General features: G+C 35.2%; 1 protein-coding gene across 1 annotated transcript in view; it reads right to left on the bottom strand.

Annotated features, from left to right (window-relative positions):
* Positions 1–25,316, bottom strand: part of HELRODRAFT_81131 (hypothetical protein) — a gene marked incomplete at both ends in the record, with an annotated part of 70,394 nt that overhangs the window by 35,257 nt on the left and 9,821 nt on the right. Inside the window, 30 exons of the mRNA XM_009020891.1 lie at positions 120–309; positions 572–1,011; positions 2,195–2,333; positions 2,498–2,615; positions 3,171–3,222; positions 3,686–3,801; positions 4,061–4,163; positions 4,836–4,954; positions 5,455–5,607; positions 6,065–6,189; positions 6,597–6,732; positions 7,961–8,038; positions 8,463–8,588; positions 8,856–8,969; positions 9,253–9,375; positions 10,153–10,301; positions 10,553–10,626; positions 10,872–10,994; positions 11,974–12,233; positions 12,724–12,973; positions 13,010–13,152; positions 13,428–13,685; positions 13,814–13,990; positions 14,280–14,312; positions 14,604–14,870; positions 19,604–19,695; positions 23,083–23,260; positions 24,020–24,126; positions 24,404–24,484; positions 25,028–25,135. Of these exons, the coding sequence (XP_009019139.1) occupies positions 120–309; positions 572–1,011; positions 2,195–2,333; positions 2,498–2,615; positions 3,171–3,222; positions 3,686–3,801; positions 4,061–4,163; positions 4,836–4,954; positions 5,455–5,607; positions 6,065–6,189; positions 6,597–6,732; positions 7,961–8,038; positions 8,463–8,588; positions 8,856–8,969; positions 9,253–9,375; positions 10,153–10,301; positions 10,553–10,626; positions 10,872–10,994; positions 11,974–12,233; positions 12,724–12,973; positions 13,010–13,152; positions 13,428–13,685; positions 13,814–13,990; positions 14,280–14,312; positions 14,604–14,870; positions 19,604–19,695; positions 23,083–23,260; positions 24,020–24,126; positions 24,404–24,484; positions 25,028–25,135 (4,432 nt within the window). The remainder of the gene's footprint in view (positions 1–119; positions 310–571; positions 1,012–2,194; positions 2,334–2,497; positions 2,616–3,170; positions 3,223–3,685; positions 3,802–4,060; positions 4,164–4,835; positions 4,955–5,454; positions 5,608–6,064; positions 6,190–6,596; positions 6,733–7,960; positions 8,039–8,462; positions 8,589–8,855; positions 8,970–9,252; positions 9,376–10,152; positions 10,302–10,552; positions 10,627–10,871; positions 10,995–11,973; positions 12,234–12,723; positions 12,974–13,009; positions 13,153–13,427; positions 13,686–13,813; positions 13,991–14,279; positions 14,313–14,603; positions 14,871–19,603; positions 19,696–23,082; positions 23,261–24,019; positions 24,127–24,403; positions 24,485–25,027; positions 25,136–25,316) is intronic.

The following is a 25,316-nucleotide window of genomic DNA, read 5'->3' on the forward strand; positions in this document are numbered from 1 at the left end:
ATGCCGTCATTTTAATTTGAAAAATTATTAAACCGTAAAACCAAAGTCAAAAAGCATAAGCGAGAGTACAAATTTATTAATACAAATGAAAAACGATGTGCAGTAAGATCATTCGTTACTGAAGAGTGCCGACCTGTTGTTGCTGTTGATCTGCAGTGATTGTTCGATTGTTAGCAAGTGCCTGCAACAACACAAACACAACTTCCTTAGCGAGCTCTCCAAGAACAGGTGGACTGGCGTGACTGCTGACCGGCAAACTTTTCAGAAGTTGAGGATTGGCTGGGTTCAAAACACGAGCTTCATCATCATCTGAACAAATCATAAAGTATTTTTTGTCGTATTCAGCAAGTTTTTCATTAGATTCATTTAAGTAAAACAATGTCAATTTAATGAACACAGAAGTAAAATGAGCAACTAAATTCAATAACCACATGTAATGAATTTAATACAAAATTAATGTATTAATACAATAAACATAAGCAGCCCAATTGTCTTTCACAAACAACCAAACAAGCAAGCAAATGACCAATCAAATAACCAAACAAGCAAGCAAACAACCAAACAAACAAACAACTGACAAAGCAACCTCGTTTGATTGGTGGCACATTAATTCTAAGTACATTGGTGGCCACAAGTTTGAAGAGCGTCTCATCTCTGCACACAGCAGGACCCAACACTCGCAGCAAGTAATGCATCTCTTTCGATCCATTGCTGTTCATAGCCACGCCACAGGCATTCGAGCCGGCTCCCAATGTCGATGACCTCACAATTTTCTCCATGGCGTACTTCAGCGTTTGTTCATCTTCAATGGCGTGCCTCAAAATCAGTGTAGCCAATGATAGGAAGCCTTGAAAGTTTGACGACTCGTCAACCAACAGAAGAAGTTTCGGTCCTCCCAACGTGACAAACAGCTTACTGAATGTGTAGTCTCGAGTCAGTCTCAGAACGAGACGCATGCAGGCATGCAATGTGTCGCCATCAGCCCGACAACCGATCAATCCAATGCACGATCTATTTGATGTGGGTGGGTAAATTTACGCCATTTTCAATCATTCAACCACTTTGAACATGTAATTGCATTGTATCGTTTGGTATTAATCAATAATTTTAATAATTTTATTAATTTGATATCGCTCACGCATCTCGTTCATGAAATTTCAAAAATCAAAACTACAACAACACAGTTGCAATGCTCCCAGCCTCCTCGTTGGGCAACTGGAGACCGAAAGGCCTCAAGTGGGAGCAAACTGTTCAGAGATCAGAGATCAATATCAGAACAACCAGTCGGGTACTTGCCATGGGCAGACATGTCGCCGACCGAATGCCTGGCCCTAATACTCCTGGCTGGAGACATTGAAACGAATCCTGGTAAAGGAGCACTGATACGTTCAAAATTTAATGGACCATGTCATAACCAGACGAAATGCTCCAAACTTATACGAAATGTAGTAGCAAAAATGAATTCTGCTGACGGTGGCCAGGTTGTGGATTTGCCGCAATTGCACTGGGAAATCGTTGGCCCTCAACATATACGGATGAGAGAGAATATAGATGAAAAAATGCAAGCGATGTAACATGAAGATCAAATCAAATTGTGTTGCAATCCGGTGTAGATAGTCTGGCGATTCGTTCCACTGAGTTTGCAGTGGTATACGAGGATACTTCAATAAAGACACCATAAACACGCAGAAATGTTGGATGTGCAAACCAGGAAATCAGCAAAAGTCAGTTAGTGCTCCAAGAACTCAGCTTAATAATGTATGCTCGGTATGTAATAAAAAACTTAAAAAAGCTCCAATCCTCTTTGTCAGTTGTCAACAATCAAATTATTAAATATAAAAACAGGGTATGCACAGCGGAGAAATAAGAAGGGAAAATGTTAAATTTTGGTCACCATGCCCATAATATAATAGACAAGCAAAATGGATAAGCAAAACAGAATACTGAGGTCCTTAAGTGGAACAGATTAGAGGTGGAAACGGAAATCGCTAAGATCAAACTCCTCACTGGAGAAGAGAGACGAGCAACTAATGAGGTAATATTGGGGGTGGTGCACAACTGGGAGAATTGAGTGAGCACCCGATGGAAGCCGCAAAGATGGTGGCAGAAGTTCTGGAGAGACTGGGAAGAGAATGACCGGTTGATCATCGAATGACTACAACAACAAAAATTACAAGTACAACAAACAACTAACCTAAGTATGCAATCTACTTGATCAGGTGACAAACCAGTTATAATAACTTCTTTAATTTTAGGTTGTTGATGTTGAGATGCTTTTTGTGATGATGATGACGACGATGATGCTGTTGAAGGTGTAACATCCATCTTTACAACTGCTTTATGTTATTTATATTTTATAACCATTTTGCCTCACCGTCATGAAAAACAGAAATTTCAGTATATTAAACAAACAATTCTCTGACATACGCACACGCACACACACGAGCACGAACAAACCGACGGGCAGTCACACACACGCATATCTTACCAGACATACCCTCCGCCGTCGTTGTTGTTTTCTCACTGGATATGTTCGTTCCCGCCTGTCCAATGATCTCTTGTTTCTGTGGTACGTGCAACATGATTGGTCGCTTGTTGCCTGTTTCTTCATTTACCTATTTGTTGATTGGTTAATTAAGGTTGAAATTATAAGATGGTATGAATTGTATTGAGACATCTACCAAACGTTGTTAATATTTGCCACTAAATGAATCCATCGTGATTTTCGAATGTTCTCACGAAGGTCTGAAGCGATGCATTCAAATATATCACTCTCATATGTTGATTAAAGTGAAAATATGCATACAAAATTAACGCCAGCCTTGTTCAAGCACAACACATCAAAAGTAGCATTAGACTGCAATAGAAAACAACACTGCAAAAGTTATAATAATGGTAATGATGGTCATAATCTGGGTTATCCTAGTTAAGTATTAGTATCAGAAAATTTGCATAGCGCGCCTTGATGTTACTCAAACATGCTGTGGGTTATTGCAAAAAATGATGAGATTTTAGTTTTCTATGAAACTATTTCTAAAGTAGACGCAGATTGGATGACAAGCCATCCCAATAGTTGAACCAACGGCCGCAAAATTTCTGGCACCTTGAATCATTCGTGCCTTAGGAAATATTGATCATTCGAACAGGGAACAATGAAAAATTGTAATGACCTGAATCATGGTGTTGAATTGAATCATGTATCTGCGTCTGCCTGCTGTGAACCTGTCAAGAATTATCATTTATTTGTTTTGTATTTGCTATGAAATCAAGCATGATGCTCTGCTTGAGCAGCGTGAAACTAAAACCGAGTAGTTCAATTTTCAAAGATATTTTCTAGTATATTTGACATTTTTACACTTCTTAACATAATTTCAAGTTATTTAAAAATTATAAAAAGTCGATGATTTTTGTTAAATAAGCCAATGGGATTTGGTTTTTGATGCTAAGTAAACACGCAAAATAATCTTGGACATTTTACCTGATGCTAGAATAAGGCCATGCAACATTAAATCATCATATAATCTGGATGACAACTATAAGTCATGCTGAATTGGTCCCATCATTGCACCATCATCTCACATCTCACGAACAAACCCAACACAACAACTACAATGAAATGCACAAACAACAAAACAAACAACGGAACAGAACAGAAGAGAAGGAAAGAGAAGAGTAGCAGACGAACTTGACGGAGGTCTGTCCCTCCCAGTATGCATCATCGATGGTCCTGTTGTTGCCTGCTCCATAGTTCGACCACTTGCCACTCCTGTCATCGAACCATTTCCACGTGTGTAAACCTCCCTGTTGTGTGTGAAGCAGTGTACGATGTATGTGTGCGCAAGTCGTGTACGTGCGTGCAGTGCATGTGTGCGTGCATGGGTGTGTGTGTGGACGTGTATAGTAGATAAGTATGAGCTGAGCAATACGTATGTACAGCGGATATATGTGCACAGTGCAGTGGATGTATGTGTGGAGTGCATGTGTATAGTGGATTGGATACGTGTGCATTTCAATAGTTGGGTCAGGCTATAAAAACTATCAAAAAGATCCAGTTAAAAACCAACAAATAACCAACCAGTAGTTTTTCCAGTGTGGCCCTCTTCTTGGTGGCTAAGGACATTTTCTCATAGAGGTCAAGCATCAGCAGCAGCGATGCAACCCACCTGAATGAATATTATTACGTCCAACGTTCTCCATTCAACGTCATGTTCAGCACATACAATTCAAACCCTGTATTGCTAACTTATCCAAATATTACAATTAACGTTTATGAAGATTTTCAAATAGCACTGAGCATTATCATATACTCAAGCAAGTTGAGACTTCAAGTAAAAAAAACAGAAACTATTTAAGATTGTATTATACAAGCAAAATTAACTAATGTTGCTTTCTCTCAATTTTATTCATTAAAAATGTTTCACAACTCATTAGAGATTTGAGTTAACACTGAAGTTAGTTTAAACTGACCTCGATCTTGAAGACAAATGCTCAGAAGTTAACTTATGTACAACATCAAAAGTGAAATTCTTGGACCATTTATTTGGACAAATCGTAACGGTCAAAATTAAATTGAACTATCAAAAATAGTTGGGAAAGAGTTAGAAAAAAATTTTATTAAGCCGGTATCAACACAATGTGAGGATGCTCTGATTTATTCATAAGAAGCTACCATTGCTACAAAACAAAGAATCAAAAGAAGCGAGTAAGCAAACAAACAAACAAAAATACATACATACATCCAAACAAACAAACGAACGAACATGCAAACAAGCAAACAAACAAACGAACGAACATGCAAACAATCAAACAAAGAAACGGCAAACAAAGAAACGTACTTAGGTGTGGTGGTCTGTGGAGCAGCTGATAGGCATTGCTGCGTGTAGTACAACAACTTCACCAGCAAGTCCAACAGAGATGGATCTTCCAATGACTGGACGCACGAAAACTTCAGGCCCTGTCAGTGCCATGTAATCAATGCAATGACTAACTCGATGTAATGTAATCAGCGTTATATAATTATTGTAATCTAAACGACGTCAGCAACGTTAACATCAGTTAACATCAGTATCTTCAAAGCTAAAATCAACACATTAATGCAACAATTACAATAATAGCCATCATCATTCCATCAAGAAAACAATCGCCCTCACGAAAGGGCCTACATTCCCACCAATCACGTCATAACGCTAAGACATATACATTGCGTGCGAGGCCTGGCATCAATGCGTGATGTCTGTGTTTGTCTGTTTGACAGTGAAGCAAGTACAACAAGAGAACATTTAAGAAAGTTATTTGATGCGACTACTGACAATCTAATAATAAACTAAATTTTTCCGCTAACAAATCATCAGTACACCAGTCCCACAAATCACCATCAACATTGCGATTAAGTTAATCTCATCATTATCATTATCATCATCATCATCATCGTCACAAGCAGCAACAGAAGATAACCTCGAAGAGCAGACTGAGCAGATGCAACCTGACAGCAAGTTGGTTGGCCTGTTGGTCCGTGGAGAGTTGATCTGCCCACTCCTTCACTGACCTCTGGTCGCCGGTGCTCATCGGCGAGGCCTTCTCCACCAGGTACATGCAGCAAGTCTTTATCTGTTAGGTTAGTTGGTTGGTTGGTTGATTGATTGGTTGGTTGATTAGTTGCTGACAGCCGATCGTTACTGATTGTAACAAATTCAACAAATTATTAATGTAGCAAATTATAAATGGATCAATAGGCAACCAGTGATTGATGAATCACACATCGTTAACTGACTGATGGTATGCAGCAAGACATTCTTCAGTGATGATTGCACATCGATTAAATGTTCAAAAACAGTAAAATCAGCCAAAGTATTAGACAAGTACTAACAGAAATCATGCAACAAAATTGTCATCAATTGATCCATCCATCCATCCAACCATCCATCCATCCATCCATCAATCAATCAATCAATCAATCAATCAATCAATCAATCAATCAATCAATCAATCAATCAATCAATACATCAATTAATCAATCAATCAACCGACCAACCAACCAACCAGCCCGAAATAACGAAAGACTAACTTGTGAAATGATGTTGAAGAACATTGCATTGGTCCAGGCCTCGCCATTGCGTTCAGTGAGGATGATGAGGACGTCAGACACCCTGTAGACACAGCCAGGAAGAGCATCCAAAAGCCTCAAACAACCTGCCAAAACGTGATTGCATTGTTTTTCATGAACATTTACATATGTCATACTATTAAAGAACACAGTGTAACAAACGCATTTTCGGACCAGTTACATTACAATACATGGCTCCAGTAACATGAACATAGGGATGACGACTAAAAGGCATAAGAGGCAAAGCATTATTATCACCGTTAGACACTAAATTGAGCTACACATTTGTAGTACATTATCCCAATACAGTTTCATTCATTTACCAAACCATCATTTAAACTCATTCCTTAATGCCTTAGTTCAAACTATAAAAATGCACCTACCTAAACCATTCATCTACACCCACACGCACACACACGCGCACTCCTCACACACGCACGCACTCCTCACGCATGAACACACACACAAAAGACACAGAGTAAAATGCACAGACCTGTCATAATGTTACTGGTAAAGTCAGTGATAATCTCCTTGGTCAGCACGTTTTTGTTGACATCAGATGCTGCTGAAGATGATGCTGTAGATGCAGTTGCCGTTTTCTGAGGAACCTTATTTGCTGATGGGGATTTCTATTTAGGGGATATTAAGAGGTATGATGATACGTCACTGCAGTTCATCACGCAGTCCAGAAAAACTACGTATTATTCGTTTGTAATTCTCACACACTGATGGAGCATACACATACACACCACACCACACCACACCACACACACACACACACACACACACACACACTCACTGTAACTAACAATTTTAAATCCAATAAATTAAATCTATACTTCAATGCTAATTATGTTTACAGGAAATTTGAAAGAAGCTTCCTGCTATTTTAAATAACCCTTTTGTCATACATAAAACTTTTAGACGAATAAACTACCTGTCAGATAGTTTTGAGTGAAGTTAAAATGAAATTAAAAACAATTTTGTTGACTGATTTCATTGTTTCACTGGTGAGATAAACTGGAAATGTGATCTAAATTTTATTCTCATTTGAGTTTTAATTTTAGAAATAGCATCATTCTATAGATTGCTTTGCTGATGTATAGATAGTCATGGAATGTCTATCCAGTAGATTTCTGCTTAGATACTAAACATTATATTCGGAATTAAATATTGTGTATGACACCATGCATGATCAATAGCTACAAACTTTTAAATTTATATTTTATTTAAACTGCCTCGTTAGTGTTGTGTGTCATCTTCTTTATTTTCTAATTATTCTTGCAAAATAATTCATGGAACACAACGAAACATTAATACCAATACCTTACATAGTTTTAATAACATAGTTCAGCAGTTTTTGTAACAACTAACACGCTCATGAATTACTTATGAACCATTATTTTTTGACTGTTTATGTTGAAAATCGAGAAGAATATTCGTGAATTCTGTTTAGGTGGCCACACTACATGAGTTCTTATGTGAACTCTAACACGGCCATCCTGTCTTCTTATTAATTTCATAATTTTAAGAAGCAAATAAAATTTCGTTTCATAATAAAATGATTGAGAAGTTAATGCTAAGCTACATTCCCATCACACTGAAAGGAGTGCTTACAACATCGATGTTAATGCTTAAATAAATAGAAAGTAAATATCTAGGAAGGAGGTTTTTGGAAGGTAATTGTGAACGCAGCAAGCAACACAAAAAAAAACACAAAAATCGAGTGTAGCACATAGAGCAGAACACAATGCATGAAGTGCACGACGGCATTACACCACCACCACCACCAGCAGCACCACCACCACACACAACGACACAACACGCAGAACGCAACAGGACAGCACAGCACACAACACAACAGCACACCTCATCAACATCCTCTCCAAGAGACATGGCAATCGCTCTAATCATTTGGTCCTCCTCTGACGCTGACTCTGACTGTAAATCAATGAACACGTCGTCAATATCACCAATGATGACGATGATGATAATAATAATAATAATAAAAGGTCAATTACACTCATCCAAAGGTCAGGGGAATCAGCAACACACAAACAGCGTATATGAATACATGCTAGACGACGCTCACACACAACGCATGTGATGGGTGGAGATCTTTTTGTCATATTTGAACCTGGTCACTGTGTAACCGACCATCCAGCAACAAATACAATATCCAACAACACATACACACAACATTCCACAACACATACAACATTCAACAACCAATAAAACATTCAACAACCCATACAACATTCAAAAACTTACACAACATTCCAAAACCCATAGAACATTCAACAACTTACACAACATCCAACAACCCATACAACATTCAACGAGACACAACAACGGCAACTAAACAGTTGATAAGTACCTGAGCAGGAGGTGGATGGAAGAGACAGTACTCAGTGGCCTGTTCGAGTCCATCACATCTGAGGAGTGCCTGCGTTGCATGAGCCCTACTGAAGCCCATGTCCATCAGCTGCATGTCAACAACGGTCAGGTGAGCAAGTTTTGAGGTTTGATTCAGAAAACATTAATAAATCATCACCATAAAGTGAAGAATATTCCACCAAACAACTTGTACAGTACAACACATACACAAAAACATCATCCCAACAAACAACCTGCACAACACAAACAACACACCAACACAATTCACCTGTTGAAGATAATTCTCATCCACTCCACTTTCTTCAATGGTTGGTGCATTCAATGAATCGTTGGCTGCACTTGATGGTCCGGCAACAAGTCCTGCATTGCTAGCGTCTGTTGCGTCTTGGCCGATGGATGCATTGTTCAATTGGTCCGACGCACTTCCTTCCACACCCGGCTGCACTTGTTTGTCTCTGTTCATCCTATTCTGTTCGTTTGAGTGCGATGTAAATGTAAGTGCTTGTTCGCCAATGTCCACAAATATGCAGGCACACATTCTCCCAATCAAGAAACATATGATTAGCTGCAACACCCTAACTAACTAAAATGTCAGCAAAGACTGGTGTAAATGAGCAGAGAATCATCCCACCAAACAACCTGCACAACACAAACAACACACCAAATGTACATCATCCGCACTATATATCTGCACCAAAGATAGCAAATGATGCCGAAAATGCAATGATAAATAAATAAAACTGTTTAAGAACCTTGATGATAGCTTCAGTCTTAACGATGTAACATATGATGTTCAGCATGGCTTCACAGATCCTGTGCCCATGGAAGTTCAACAACTCCTTGTTCCACAGGTATGTGATTGCATCAAAACCCATCTGCAGGTTACGCAGTTCACACGTTAATGTCACACTAATACATCTAGTCGAACAAAAAAAAAGAGGAGAAGAATGAAGAATTCAACTATCTGGCATGAAGACAACACTGGTCATTAAGTTGGGTTATCGGCAGATCTGCAGCATGCCTCACAATGCAATAAGTCATCTCAAAAAGTAGCTGCAAGATGATTGGGTTTGAATGCCACCTGTTTGAAACTGCAAGACCGTACAATTGACTGTGGTGTTTAATAGGATTGTACCAGAACTTAGCCCCGGCTCCGGCCGAATATCCGGCCATTTCTTACTATTCGGCCATATTCGGCTCCGCCGGATATCACTGCCGAATATTAAACATACAGTGTCTACATTTATTTTGACATGTATAAAGTAGACATACGTTAATTAATGTTTGTTACATTTGGCCTGGATTGTTCATATATATATATATATATATATATATATATATATATATATATATATATATATATATATATATATATATATATACATACATACAAATACGAGGCCCTCAGATTATATTTTAGGCGATAACATTGAAATGGCTTGATATTTTAATACGGGTGAATACATTTATAAATATCATAATGTATTTTTGAAAAACACACTGAGATGATATGAAGTAAATTGCAAAAAGTTTGCAAAAGCATTTGTTGAATGTGAGGAGTTAGTGTACAAACAACATTTTTTGTTTGTATAACTCCAACATACATACATAAATGCATACATACATAGAGACAAGCTCCACGAACTAATAACCTTTTCAATCTGAGCCAAATAGACCAGGGGATCAAAATAGTTTGCAGTTGTTTTAGGGGGCATGGAGTAAGGTGACTCGATGAGGTTCTTGGGATTCAACATTCTGTCCATGAGTGTCAGCCAGGCATCAAAGAACTCACTACTGCCTTCTAAAAGTTCAGGCAAGTTTAAAATTTTTTCTATTAAATTTAAAATGAAGGCAGCATGTTTACAATTGTAAGGAAATAATTCATTATTGAGTTAATTTTATGGTTTGAACGAATTAACAGAATATATCGTGTTATTTAAAATAAAAATTGGCATAAAAATAATATGCACAAAACTCTAAAATGAAAAAATTGTAGTAGTTGAAATGTGGTAATATTCAAGAAGATATGGTAAAACAAATGATTGAACAAACCAGATAGTTTTGTGGTGTTCATGGCAGTCTGCTCATCCAACGTTCCTCCATCACACAAAACCCACATAAATGTCCTGCAATAATTTTGTTTGATCACTTACTCGTTCAAAGACTCAGTCAGTCATTAATTAATTAATTATTTAATTCACTCATTCATTTAGTTATAAACTTATTCAGTTGAATCAATTGAATCAATCAATTGATCAACAACCAATGAACAACTCACAGATTTCTATGACGAAAAAACCACCAGTAACAGCAGCAGCAGAAAGAACAAAAATGAGCAGAGCAATGAATTGAGATAAAGAGAGGAACTAACTGATACAAAGCCTCTATGCCACCTGCACTGACAAATTCTTGCAGCATGAGGTGGTATGGAAACTTCTTGTCATCGAACAACATTGACGACGTGAATCCGATTGAACATATGAGGAAAGTCAGCCTGCAGTATCGATGCATGTACATTTTACATCAACTAACATCATCCTTACTATGAAATCACCTGAACCAGACAGCATTGAGCAGTCAAACGGTATCATGACTTCAGTACAAAATCATCATAGTATAATAAACTAAACATCTTTGCGTTTGCACTGCATAGTGTGTTTTTGTTTTTCGGAGTTCTCATTTTTCAGTTATTATTATAACTGAATATAGTTATATTATACAACGTGACAATGTTGTGACAAATTAAAAGACGCAAAAGTTTAAAAAGTTGGAAAATGTCGAAAAAAATATCAGTTTTATTTGATCATTTATTAAGATTGAAATGTGAAGTGGATTTTGTCAACACTTATTATATTTTGAACGTTTCTGTCGCACTACCTGTTTGTTCACTTCGGGCCTCCAGCATTTTTCAAATAATTAAAATCGAATTGAATGAATACTTCTGACGCCGAGTACCAAATTTGATACCACCGGAACTTTTTAGAAGAAAAATCAATATACCACACCAACACTTTTGAATGTCAAATAAATATATTTCTATCAGTAGTCATTTCAATTTCCAATTGAACTTCAGTTGGTAAATTCGGGTTTCAAAATAAAGTTTTGCCATCTAATTTAATTTAATTATTAATATTATTAAATAAATTGTTCAAATAAACGATTAAATATTAAATAATTTCTTTTGTCCGCAGAATGAGTAAAGTGAATAGTAAATTTTCATGGAAAATATAGATCACAATATTGAAATTACGACGGCCTGCAAACATTTATTTGTATTGGCGTTGTCGGAAATACTTTCAAAAATGAGTATTAGTATTAATATTGGCAATACCTTTCAATGTTGTGATATAATTTTGGAGTATCATTAACAACCCTGCTGCCATCAACACATCCATCCATCCATCCATCCATCCATCCATCCATCCATCCATCCATCCATCCATCCATCCATCCATCCATGAAAAGGTTCCTACCTGAGTCTCCAGACAGTGCCCCCCTCGGCAGGGAATGTGAGCAGCCCAGAGTTGAGCAGTAGCGACAGTTGCTTGGACACTGTCCTGGCAATGGGGGATGGTGAAGGAAGGAGTGAGGGAGCATTGGTCTGGTGGTGTGTGCGTCGAGGACGCGATGGTGTGCCCACACATGTGCGTGCCAACAGATTGAAGAGTTCAGTTAGTGATCGACCGAGTTTCGATGTGATAGCAAGCAGTGGCTTGAGGATGTGAGTTCGTGTCTGAATGTTGATGTTGTTGGAAGCTGGCAGGGTTGTGTTGTTGTGATTGATGGCTCGGATCAACACAGATATCGTGTTAGAAACATTCGTTAGAGACTGCATTGGTGGTTGTTGCTGCTGCTGCATTCGATGTTGACACTGTGGATCTGCTACCAATTTTAAATGATGCACACAGCATTGAAATAAATTTCAATTACTTGAAATCTAATTGCATTTCAATTGAACTTGCATAAATGTTAGTGAAAATGTCAAAAGATTCATCAGCTGGTCAAAGAAAAGTCATTCATAAAAAGAAATTTTTAAAAAATTTGACAACATTTCAACACAAATGTTACTACATCACTCCAAAAAAACTTATAATAATATAATTAATAGAAAATTTACTAAAAAATTATATAAACAACTGATAATTTATAAACGCTATTTCAATATTGTTAATTAAAACACAAGAAAAGAACTGAAAATGGAAAATGAAACCTTTTGCGTCAACATCCATGGCAGACATTCCATGTTGCTCACTTGCATTCTTTTCCTGGTTTGTTTCCATGGGAATGCATGTTGGGAGATTATTTGCCGACGACAGTGGATGAGATTGGGTAAGAGAGGATGTGGGTTGTGACGATGAGAACGACAAGGATGATGCTGCTGCTGCTGCCGATGCATCCTCACTTTCACCCTGCTGGCCCTGGACAATGAGATGGATCAACTTGTTGAGGTTGCACGTGTTGACATCACCATCCCTGGTAACGGGGATGCCCAGTGGTTCGTTGCTAGACGGAGGAGTGTTGTATTCGCCACACAATCCGATCAGCATGGAGCTCTCCCAGACCAGGGATGTGTAGAGCATGGACAGCTTGCTGAGAACTTGCATGCCCAAGCTGGATGACCAGTGGTTCAGTGTTATCGTGCGAATGTCTCCCTGTCCAATTTATTGTTGCAATCATGTTTCAGTCACAGATCATTTCAATGAAGCATGCATCAACAATGCATTCGCAATCACACAGGTGCAACAGGTGCACATCACACAAGCATCAATCTATTTGGTGTCACTCGTGCAAGTGCAAAACCACGTGAGCATTCATGATGTGGCTAGGCCATCAATTCACTCATCAGCATATTTATTTTTAAGTAATATGCTATAGTTATGTATGATACGTGACATGCGACTACAACTACACAAACGGCGAGACCAACCTGGGTGACCTTACATATGCTGATGAAGACAGCAACGCAGGAATGAATAGAAGTGAGATAGTGCAGGAGGGGTGTTGCCTGCTTCGATCTGAATGGCTCTTGATGGTCACTGAGAATAGCTGAGATGAGTTCTTTGAAGAGGACTGACTCGGCAGGTGATTCGTTGTTCAGCGAGTACATGAGGTCAGTCATGCAGGACAGCAAGTTTTCCGTCAGTTCCAAGGTACTTCGTAGGACTTGCGGATCTCTAGTCAGAGTCTGTGGAGGTCATAGTAATTAATGTAACAAAATATAAGTAAACTGTCCTGTGCAGCCGACTTCACAAATGTGTGTGCAACTAAGAGAAATAAGCCAAGAGCTACACAGAATCATAAAAGAGAACTCACAAGTATAGATTTGCAGACACTGGCGACAGCGAGACATGATGCAGATGACGGAAAGTCAACTGGTAGATTTGGAAGGATGAGTATGTTCAACAGTGGCTTCAAACCTTCCTGATGTACAAACTCCCGGCAGTGATCGTCCGTCGTGTTGTTGCTCAGTATCGCTTCGACAAACTTCATCTGGTGGTTTGTTTATAAGCATTAGCTCACATTCATCATTCACAATAAAAGATCATAATTACTGCTACAAGGTTACAACGGAGCAAAAAACTTAATATTCTGTGCATATTATTTTTTTAACTATCAACCAATATTAAGGGCTTGCTTTCTTAGGAGATACAGATGCATTCGTTCATACAGTGAAATCATAACGTTACAACACAGCAACAACATCTCATCAAAACACAACACAACAACACTACAACACAGCAACATCATGAGACTTGCATTACAACAACATGAAACTCACAACGTTGAGAACATAATCCACCAATGGAACGGACTGCTTATCCTTGGATCTGTTAGAAAAAAAAGTCATTCCATTTAGTCAGTATGCTTACTTTAGGCACGTGAGATACATATGATACACATATATACTGAATTTAGTATCACATCATACCATTTCATATCACAGCAACATCACATCCCAACATAGCAACCACACCACAACATGGTAACTGAATAAACTAAATCTAGAACAAAAAAGAACCTTATTTAAAACTGAATCAAACTTGCTCAAGCTTACTCAGCAACTCTCAAAGACATTAAATAATGATAGTAACCCATGATCGACTCTGTTTTCGCGGGTCGGGGACTTATTTGATGCTCCCTCGGTTGATGCACCACCTCCAACTCCAGCACTGCTGTGTATGCTGGCCACATCATCTTCATCGTCCTCGTCGTCGGAACTGTTTCCCGAGTTGTTGTTCTGTTGTGCATTGTTTGTGCTGTTAGTGGCTGGAGCGGGGGTGGCTGTTGAAGTGCTCATGTTGATTGACACGTTGGCCTTCTGACAGATCAGATCAGGATCCTGGCCCAAGTTGCTTACCTCAACCAACAACTGCATTGTTTCAGAAATGTATGCAAGTATGTATGTATGTATTTATGTTTGTACTTTTCTGTGTATGCGCGCGTGTGAAAGCATATAGGTGTATGCTAGGTTATATCTTTGGTTATGGCGTCGACACGTGCTATCCAAATAAATGAAGTTTTGTTTTATTTGTATAATAATATAGGCTCTCTCGATAATGAGGCTTTTATTAATAGCGTAAAAAAATTTTATGGACTTGACGATTTTAATAGTAGCAAAAGACTGATTTTGAACGACTTGGATAATTCAATATTCGATAAAACTGCTCTTAAACTTGCTCAAAGGGCTAACAATAAACAGGATAAACTTTTGGACATTATTGATATTATCAAGTTTTGTTTGGATAATAAAATAGAAATGCCTATCTACGTTGCTGCCGACAAAGGAAAAATTCCCGAGCCGAGAATTGAGTGTTTTTTAAATTTATTAGAATCTAAATTAAAAAGTATTGAAAATAAATTTAATGATAAAATAATGGAACTTGCTCAAGAAATAACTAATTTAAAATCGTATAATCCTGTTCCTGTTATACCAAGTAAGCCAAACTTGGAAACTTCAGATTCACGTAAAAGTAAAATAAATCAAAATTTAAAAGTTAATTTACCGAAGCAGTGGTATGAGGTTTCTGATGAAAATTTGTCTCCAAATTCAGATTCGCTTAATGAAAAATTTGGGAATCCCGAAGATGGTTTTCAAGTGGTTCAGTCAAAAAAGAGAAAGAAAAATTCACCTCCTTTGATACTACCTCAAAAGCAAAACAATATTACTGATCCTGCCTTTAAATTTCCACTCACAAAAACGACAAAAACCTTTGGAACAAACAATAATTGTTCTCTTAAATCATCAAAAATCATTGAGAAGAAAATGACATACTATGTGGGCAACGTGGAATCCTACAAAAAGGAAGTTATTGAAGAATTTTTGAAAAGTAATAATATTTCATTCAACCATTGTTTCCCAGTTTTCCGAAGACGTAACTCCGATGATATAAATATTAATAATACCAATAAAGAACCTCAAATTGAATCAACAGCCTTCAAGATTATTCTTCCAAAGGATGAATGCGGCAAGTTGGTAAACCCAGAAATCTGGCCTAAATATACTTTTCTTCACGAATGGGATTACAACTATTCTAAAAACAAGAATCCTATCCTCAAGCCAAATCATGGATCACAGCTATAAATTAAATGATCTCTCTAATTTAAATGATGAGTTTAATAAATTTTTTACTTTATTTAATAATTTTTCAAATTATTTTAATGCTTTTGATTTAAAAAACACTTAATTTCTTCATTTAATTTTAATTTAATTCATTTTAATGCTCGCAGTATTCTTAATAAGGTAAACGATATATCTATTTTATTATCTAACCTTGGTGATGCTTTTAACATTCTTGCTATAACTGAGACCTGGCTTGACAATAGCAATGCTGACCTTGTTAAAATTCCTAATTTTACTTTTATTTATAAAAATAGAGATTCTAAATCCCGTGGTGTGGGAGTGGGATTTTTCATTAGGAATGGTTTAAATTATCTGATTAGAGATGATTTGTGTCCAAAGTCTGAGCATTTTGAATATATGGCTATTGAATTGATCTTAAATCATTCACATAATATTATTATTTTTGTTGTTTATCATCCACCAAATAAGGACCCTAATTTGTTTATTGATAATTTAGTTTCAGTAGTTAATGAAGCTCAATTGAAATCCCGTTCAAAGCATATTTATATTACTGGGGATTTTAACATTAATCTTTTGGGTGATGATTGTCACAACTATTGTTCTAATTTTTTAAATGCCTTTAGTGCTATTAATTTTTTACCTTTGATAAATAAACCAACAAGAATAACAGAATATTCTTCAACATTAATTGATAATATACTCACTAATCATTTTTCAAATCATTTTTCAGGTATAATCATTTCAGATATTTCTGACCATCTTCCCATTTTTACTTTTAGTCAAGAATTGTCGATTGGTCCTATAGATGATAACCAATTTATTACTCGTAATTTTTCTAAGAAAAATATTAATGGTCTTGTTAAAGCATTAGCTTTTCAAAATTGGGAACCAGTTTTATATAATAATGATGTAGATTCGGCTTTTTCAGTTTTTGTTGATATATTTCGTTATAATGTCATAATTGCCCTATCATGAATCCAAATAGTAAAGTAAAACGACATCCTTGGTTAACCCGAGGTCTTTTAATCTCTGCAAAAAATAAGAACAAATTGTACTCAAAACTTTGATCTCACCCTACTACCTTAAATAAACAAATTTATACTAAGTATAGAAATCTTTTCACACACTTAAAACGTCTAGCAGAAAAAAAGTTTATAATAATTTGGAAAAAAAACAAAAATAATTTAAAACTCACTTGGTCTTTAATTATTAAATCTATTAATAAAACTAATTCAATTAAATTTCCTAATTTAATTAAAGTTAATGATAAAATAATTGATGATAAAACAGAAATTTGTGAATCCTTTAATGAGTTTTTTACTTCTCATTTTAACTCTGTTCTTAATAATGTAGGTTCTGACAAGATATACACTTTTTTGCCACATTCAAATCCTCATACATTTTTCATGCCTGAGGTTTTAGAAACTGAAATACAACGGATTGTGAAAGGGCTTAGTAATTCTCACTCACAGGCTGACGATTACTCCTCAAATTTTTTGGTTAAACAAACGATATTATCAATTCTTAAACCTTTAATCCATTGTATAAACCTATCTTTGCAGAAGGGTATTTTTCCAAATTGTTTGAAGACGTCAAAAGTCATCCCTTTATATAAATCTGGTTCTCGTGATTTAATAAATAATTATAGACCTATATCCATAATCTCTACTTTTTCTAAAATTATGGAGAAAGTTGTCCATCATCGTTTATCCAAATTTTTAGATAATTATAATTTAATTAGTGATAGACAATATGGTTTCCGTAAAAATTGTTCTACTGAATTAGCTATATTGGATTTAAATCAATATGTTTTGAATAGTATTGAATCTAAGGATTTGGCTATTGGAGTGTTTGTAGACATATCTAAAGCGTTTGATACTGTAAGACATGACTTATTGTTAAAGAAACTTCTTAATGTTGGTATTAGAGGTTCCACTTATGAATGGTTTGTAAGTTACTTAAGTAACAGAACACAATATGTTTCAATGGGTGATTCTGTTTCTTCGCTTCGTTCCATCAAATGTGGTGTTCCACAAGGTTCCATCTTGGGACCACTTTTATTTAACATTTTTTTAAATGATCTAACGAATTCATCATCACGCTTAAAATTCATATTATATGCAGATGATACAACGATTTTGTTGAATGGTAAATCTATAATCGAGTTAACTCAAGCGTTAAATGAGGAATTAGTTATAATTTCTTCATGGATGAAATTCAATCAATTGAAGATAAATTTATCAAAGACCAAATGTATTTTGTTTGGTCCATCTATTGTTACTAACCTGATAAATTTTGAAATTTTTATTGATGATAACTTAATCCCTAGAGTTCATTCGATAAAATTTTTGGGTGTAACACTCTCAAGTAATTTGAATTGGAAGGAACATATTCTGGATATTTCAAAGAAAATTTCTAGGGGGCTTGGTGTTATAAATAAACTAAGACAAACATTTCCACAAAAAATTTTATTAAATTTATATTTTACATTAATTTATCCTTATTTTATTTATTGCATCATCGTTTGGGGTAAAAATACAAAATCACATATATTAATCCTTACTAGGTGTCAAAATTATTTTATAAGAATAATATATAATCTTCATATGTTTGATCATATAACTTATTTTTTCAAAAAATCTGGTATTTTATCAATTAATTATTTGTACATTTTGAGAATCTTAATATTTGTTTATAAAATAGTTAAGTTAAAAATGTATAGTTATTTCCATAAATTTATTATTAAATCTAACTCAATTGTTAAGAGACAAACTAGACATACCCCTGAATTTTATGTTCCAACTGTAAGAACTGATCTGCTCTCTAATTCTTTATTTATTTATGGTATTAAATTATGGTCCTCCTTATCTTCTAATATAAAATTATTGTCTAGCATAAATAAGTTTAAGAAATCAATAATTATACTGTTAAATTTTGGATATTTTTCTACTGTTTAATTAAATATATAAAACTAAAGTTTATGTTAAATATCATTTATATTTCATCTATATGTTTTCATGACACTCTGGTTTTTATATTATGAACATTAAAATTATAATTTGTTGATTGGAACTTTAATTTTAGAGATTTTCATGTTAAAGTAAATTTAACAATTTCAGTTTTGCAACATCTCTTTTTGCTAATTATGTTATATAGTGTTTTATTTATTTCTGATCATATAACGTTATGGTTTTTGTTTTTTTTTTTTTTTTTTTTTTGGAGGTGGCCATACAAGCATTGCTTCAGGTCTCCATTAATGAAAATGTGTTAAATTAAAAAAAAAAATTAATTAATTAATTAAGAATGTATGCATGTAAGGTGTGTATCTATTATGTATGTATTTGTTTAATTTTTGATTTCATCACAGCATTCATCGTAACCTTTATCACAAAAATGGCAATTAGAAAAATTAAAAACAGTAATGATAATGATCCTAATAGTAGCCATCATCAACATCGTATTTGTGTTCGTGTTAAATTAGTAAATGAGTGATTGAGTGAGTGAATGAGTGAGTGAGCAACCTTGATGATGCCCTTGATAGCATCTGTTCTCAGTGATGGTTGGTGTCTCATCAATTCATCCACAGCACTCCCTAGACTTGTGGCTGTGTCACCTGGCATGTGGCATGTGTGCGTGTTGTGGGTGTGCCGTGCATGTAGGCATGGTCTCCTAAATAATATCCTACTGGTCGAGAAACTAAATGAAATTTCGTGTGCGCTCGACCCAAACTGAGGCCATGCTTGTTTGATGCATAAATGCTACTCGCTATATAAGTTGCTGTTGTTTACTTTTGAACGTTTTGATTTCGTTTATCAACGCTTGTGTTGATTTTGCTTTTTATTTCGCTGATTTATTTAAAAATATTAAAGTTATTAAAAATATTTATTTTAAATAATTAATTTCAAAATGGTTAATAAATGTTGTGTTTATGGCTGTAAATCTGGATATACGTCAGAAAATCGTTCGGAGTCTGAGATTACGGAGAAACAGAAAATCACGTTTCATAAATTTCCAATTGATGACGAAGAATTAGCAAGAAAGTGGTTGAAAAATATCGCGAGAAAAGATTTTCATCCTTCGCAACATACCAGGGTTTGTTCGAAGCATTTTATTCCAGATGATTTCATCACATCATCTCAGGACAGCAAAATCGCTCGTCAACGCCGAAACAACAAGGATACGTTTTTGATAAGACTTAAACCCGATTCGGTTCCAACCTCTTAGCAAACAATCTTACATGGCTAATTTTAGTAATATTAAAGAATTGTACCATTTAGAAAACTTAAGTTCCATAAAAAAAGCCTTCAAATTAAATAAAAATATTTTCAACCCATCATCTATTGAAAAAACATCAGTAAAATTTGCTACTGCTGTTTTTCATGAATCAACTTGCCATGCATTGAAATATTATGCAAATGAATTGAATAAACCAGACTGGGAAGAAACTTTTAATTTAATAGATTTAATGGTAAAATGTTGGAGTATTCTGAATGTCAAAACTCCAAATAAAGGTAAAGAAAAATGTCTAACTTTTATGGAGCCTATAACTTCATCAAATGATTGGAAGTTAAAATTTTTAATTGATTTCAAAGATTTCTTAAATAAATGGAAAAATACCAATAAACCTGGTCTGAGTAAAGAAACATTTTTTGCAATACAACACACCTGTGAAGCAATAGTGCAGTGCTCAAAATATTTATCTGAAAACAAGCATTTTAATTATGTGTTACTAGGCAAGTTACAGTCAGACTCTTTGGAATCTCGATTTGGATGGTATCGACAGCTATCAGGAGCAAATTACTACATATCTATGAAACAAGTGATCGACAACCACAATAAAATATGTGGAATTTCATTATTTAAAAATAGTGATTTTGATTTTAATGATATCAAACTGGCTTTTTCTTCATCAAAAAATTCAGACTATTCAAAAATGGCAGATGATATTGTTGACCAATTCAAATATCTTTACGAGCCTGAAAAAACAACACTTGATTCTATTTATGTTGTTGCTGGATATATTGCTAGATCTATTTTTCATAAAAATAAATGTGCACAATGTCTGGAAAATTTGGCAATAAATTCATATTTTGAAATCGAACTGGATGATGATTCCAGAACAACATATTTCGATCTAATAAATCGTGGGGGACTAAACAGACCATCATCATGTAACTTCTATTTTACTCTGATATGTTGGAAAGCATTTGAAGAATTAAAAAACAATGATATTTTACTACACAAATTTCTCTCTGTTTCAAACCAGCAACAATTATTTGGTGATATTGTAAATAGATTCAATGACAATAATGACTTGGAGAATGAATTTCCAGAATTTTGCACCACAGGGCATAATCTCAAACAATTAGTTTCAAATGTATTTTTTAACATTGTTGTAAATCATTTAATTAAATCAATTACAGAAAATGCAAATGAAATAAAGACTATTAATTATAAAAAAGAAAACTTTGTAAATTACAGAACATTTGAATTTATTTTCATAATTATATTTTTTTTTGCAATGAATACTGTTTTTATTTTTTTATTAAATGTTTAAAATATTTATCGTTTTAACATTTTAATCGTTTGTTCAAAGTATTAAAATGTTTAAGTGTTACAGAATTAAAGACGTTTCGTCGTTTACTTTATGTGTGTAGTATAGAATGCATGGCCTCAGTTTGGGCATGTGTAAATTTCAGTTTCTCGTCTAGTATCTATTATTTAGGAGTCTATAATGTAGGTGAGTTTGTGCGTGATTCCATGTATGAGATTCTGCGTTCTGTACGCGTTTGTATTTATGTTAATGTTATAGTCTTTTTAAGAACTTGTATATGAGTAAATGTGCTCACGAAATGTGCTCATTTCCATTCTTTCATATATTACAATTTTGAGCTCTCGTTGAATTGCCCCTCTTTGAATTTCATGTTTCTTGACAGTTTTTTATCACGAACCAATGCTAGTTACTTAATCGTCGGATTTTGCATCGATACAGACACAAAATGGCCCAAACGACTGGAAGCTGACAAATCTCACACCATTGTTTTGCTTCCTGAATGGCGGGTAGCAGGATATTGCCCCACGTTCATCAGCTTCATATATTCGATGACGTCAGATGACACACACCTCTTTACGTTGTTGAAATTATATGTGAGCTGGCGACGATATTTTAATTGAAATTCTTGTTACAAGACAAAACGTTTTAAGGAGTCTTTATTCGAGAGACAATAAAGAAGATAACCGTCTCCGTTGAAGAGTTGGGTGATTTCTAGGCTACTGGGTGAGGAATTATTTTTTCAAATGAATTATGCACTGCAGGTGGAGATAATTTATTATTATCGCAGCAGTCCACGCATTTCTTTCCAACTTGAACTTTGCTCTTTCACCAGCATTATTCTTGAGGCTGCTTTCTAGTTGGTGTACAGTTGTTAGGATATCTTTAAAAACCATGCTACCATGTTCGCAGAGTGTATGCGTTAGTGTCGGTCAAAATGTTCTAAATTCAATTTCCATAGTTGCCTTCCTGAGAGCCATTTCGCATTCGTGTAGCACATCTAAATCTTTACAACAATCACTGAGAGTTATTCTTGCAATTTGTTTTCTAATTTTCTCTGCGAGATTGGAATAGCCATCTTTCTTTCCAAAACGTGTTGAAAACTTTGATAGCCGTTTAGACAGCACTTTGGACAACACTTAACAACATTTTGATACGTCTTCAAGTTCAAACTTATCCAAGGGAATTAAAAACTGAACAACACTCAAATGGCATCAATTATTTCAAACATAACAGAGAAGTTCGCCATTACAAATTTTGTCAGCCAATTTCGATAACTCAACAGATATTATATAGATATATATGAGTATACAATTATAATAATTTTTGTGTGATTTTTTGAATAAAACAAAATAAATTATAATATCAAAATAAGTATATGCAAATGTATGTCACGACCAAAGGCCATACGTAAAGATCATAGAGGAAGGAGCGAATGAACCGACCAACCTGGCAAGTCAGAACTTCTCCTCCTCCTCATGGCAGGCAGGTAATCAGGGGATAGAAGGACTTTGAACAAATTGTCGAATGGTTTGCACGCCATGAATGCATTGAGACCCCGAGTGTTCAGACAGAGTGCACTGAAGACATTGGGCAGAGCTGATAGCACTTCCTTGGTTGCTGGCACCTTTTATTATTATTATTATTGTTGTTGTTTTTGTTGTTATGAGTATTTATATATTGCTGTACCATCTGCTTTTGTATATCGTTGTGCCATAATTTCGATACATCGTTGATTATCATTCATTGTATCATAATTAAAAATCAGTTATTACTATCTAAAACAATCGTAATTATTGTTGTTAGTTTAAGCCATAAAAATGACGTCAACAAATCAAGTAAAATAATAAAATAATAGGAACTTAACAAGTAGAGATTGAAAACACTGAAACCCTTAATCTGCAGCATCATTAATAATAGACTGTGGGCTGCTATTTACTCATGGACATTATAAAAAGGAATCGGATTTCACTATCATCATCATTTCACTAGTGAGCATATTATCAAGCATCGTTATGACTAGCAACCACCACAACAAAATCAGAAGCATTGACAATAGTAGAGTATCATGAAGGTCATTTCCAATGTCAACAAACAACAAACACCATCAACAAACAACATCAACAAACAACATACAACACCAAACAAACAACAAACAACATCAACAAACAACATACAACATCAAACAAACAACATCAACAAACAACGTCAACAAACAACATACAACATCAAACAAACAACATACAACATCAAACAAACAACATACAACATCAAACAAACAACAAACAACATCAACAAACAACATACAACACCAAACAAACAACATCAACAAACAACAACGTCAACAAACGCGAGCAAGGGAGGGACCACAGCAACAAGAACTTACATCTTTAACGAGTAGAGCTTGCAACATGACATCAGTGAGGCCATTTGATTGCAGCGAAGACAACATGGAAGGTTCTTGGAAAACATAGACTGTGACTAGTTCAGTTGCTGTAGCGTGATGCATTCATCAAGAAAGGTTGGAACATTTACACTAATTTATTTATTTACAAATTTACATTATTTATTTATTATTCAGTAACCAGTTAATTAGTTAATTAATTTAATTAATTAATTAATTTAAAAAAAGGTTAACAATATGAAGCATATATATAAATGATATATGGAAGCCAACAAGTATGAACACCACGTCACATCACGCCACACCACAGCACAGCACAGCACACCCCACCACTTTGATATGTAGTAGGCGAATGACAAAGCTAACCAAGTAGAAAGAGTGATGGCCCATAGTATTCTGCATTACTGATGATGTGCTTCAGTGAGTAAGGCAGTGGTCCATCCATCACTGCATCGTTTCATTTGATATAATTTACTATCATTTTAATAATAATAATAATCGTTGCCATCATTTTACGTTTATTTGATAATAAAAAGGTTTTTTAATTAATCCTTTTTTATAACACGTACTAATCATAATTGTTAGCTTATTTTATTTTGTGACTACATTGGGCATATTAGCAGCAGTTCGTGCGTGCATACGCACAGGGGCGCCAACTCTTCATCATGGATTGTATTGGCGCCCCTCTGCATGTACGCTTCGATGCGTGCGCGCGAATATTGTTCGTCAAAAATTTTCGAGGCAGGCATGGGGACATTTTGGTCTCCGCCTTTGTTTACCATAATAATAAATAAATAAATAATAATTATAATAATAAAATAACCATTATTATAAGTAGGACGTACTGCAAAAATGAACAAAGTAAATATAATCAACGACAAAATGAGCAATAAAATCAACAACAACACAAAAAAACAAACAAAGCAACATTAAAATAAGATAGAAAATAGAAATGAACGACAGCACAGCCTGACTCAACAACCAACTTACAGTGCCTACTGGCATCAGCGAATGATGCATCTGTGATGGTTTTCTTAAGGAAGTTCAGCATGGATTTCAAGAGGGCGGCCCTCTGAGGGAAGCACTGGCGAGTGGTGCCTGTCCCTGATTGGTGTGAACATTCAACGTTATATAATAAGAAGGCACTACCTCTTCACAAGCAGCATGCTTCGTGTGCAGGTGCGTGTTCAACATTATTTTGTAATGACATCAGCTCATCAGAAGTCATTAATAACAGTTTAAATATTTCTCACAGAAAAAATCTATCTTGAGTTTGTTA

This window comes from Helobdella robusta, assembly GCF_000326865.2.
Source record: "Helobdella robusta unplaced genomic scaffold HELROscaffold_29, whole genome shotgun sequence".
NCBI lineage: Eukaryota > Metazoa > Annelida > Clitellata > Rhynchobdellida > Glossiphoniidae > Helobdella > Helobdella robusta.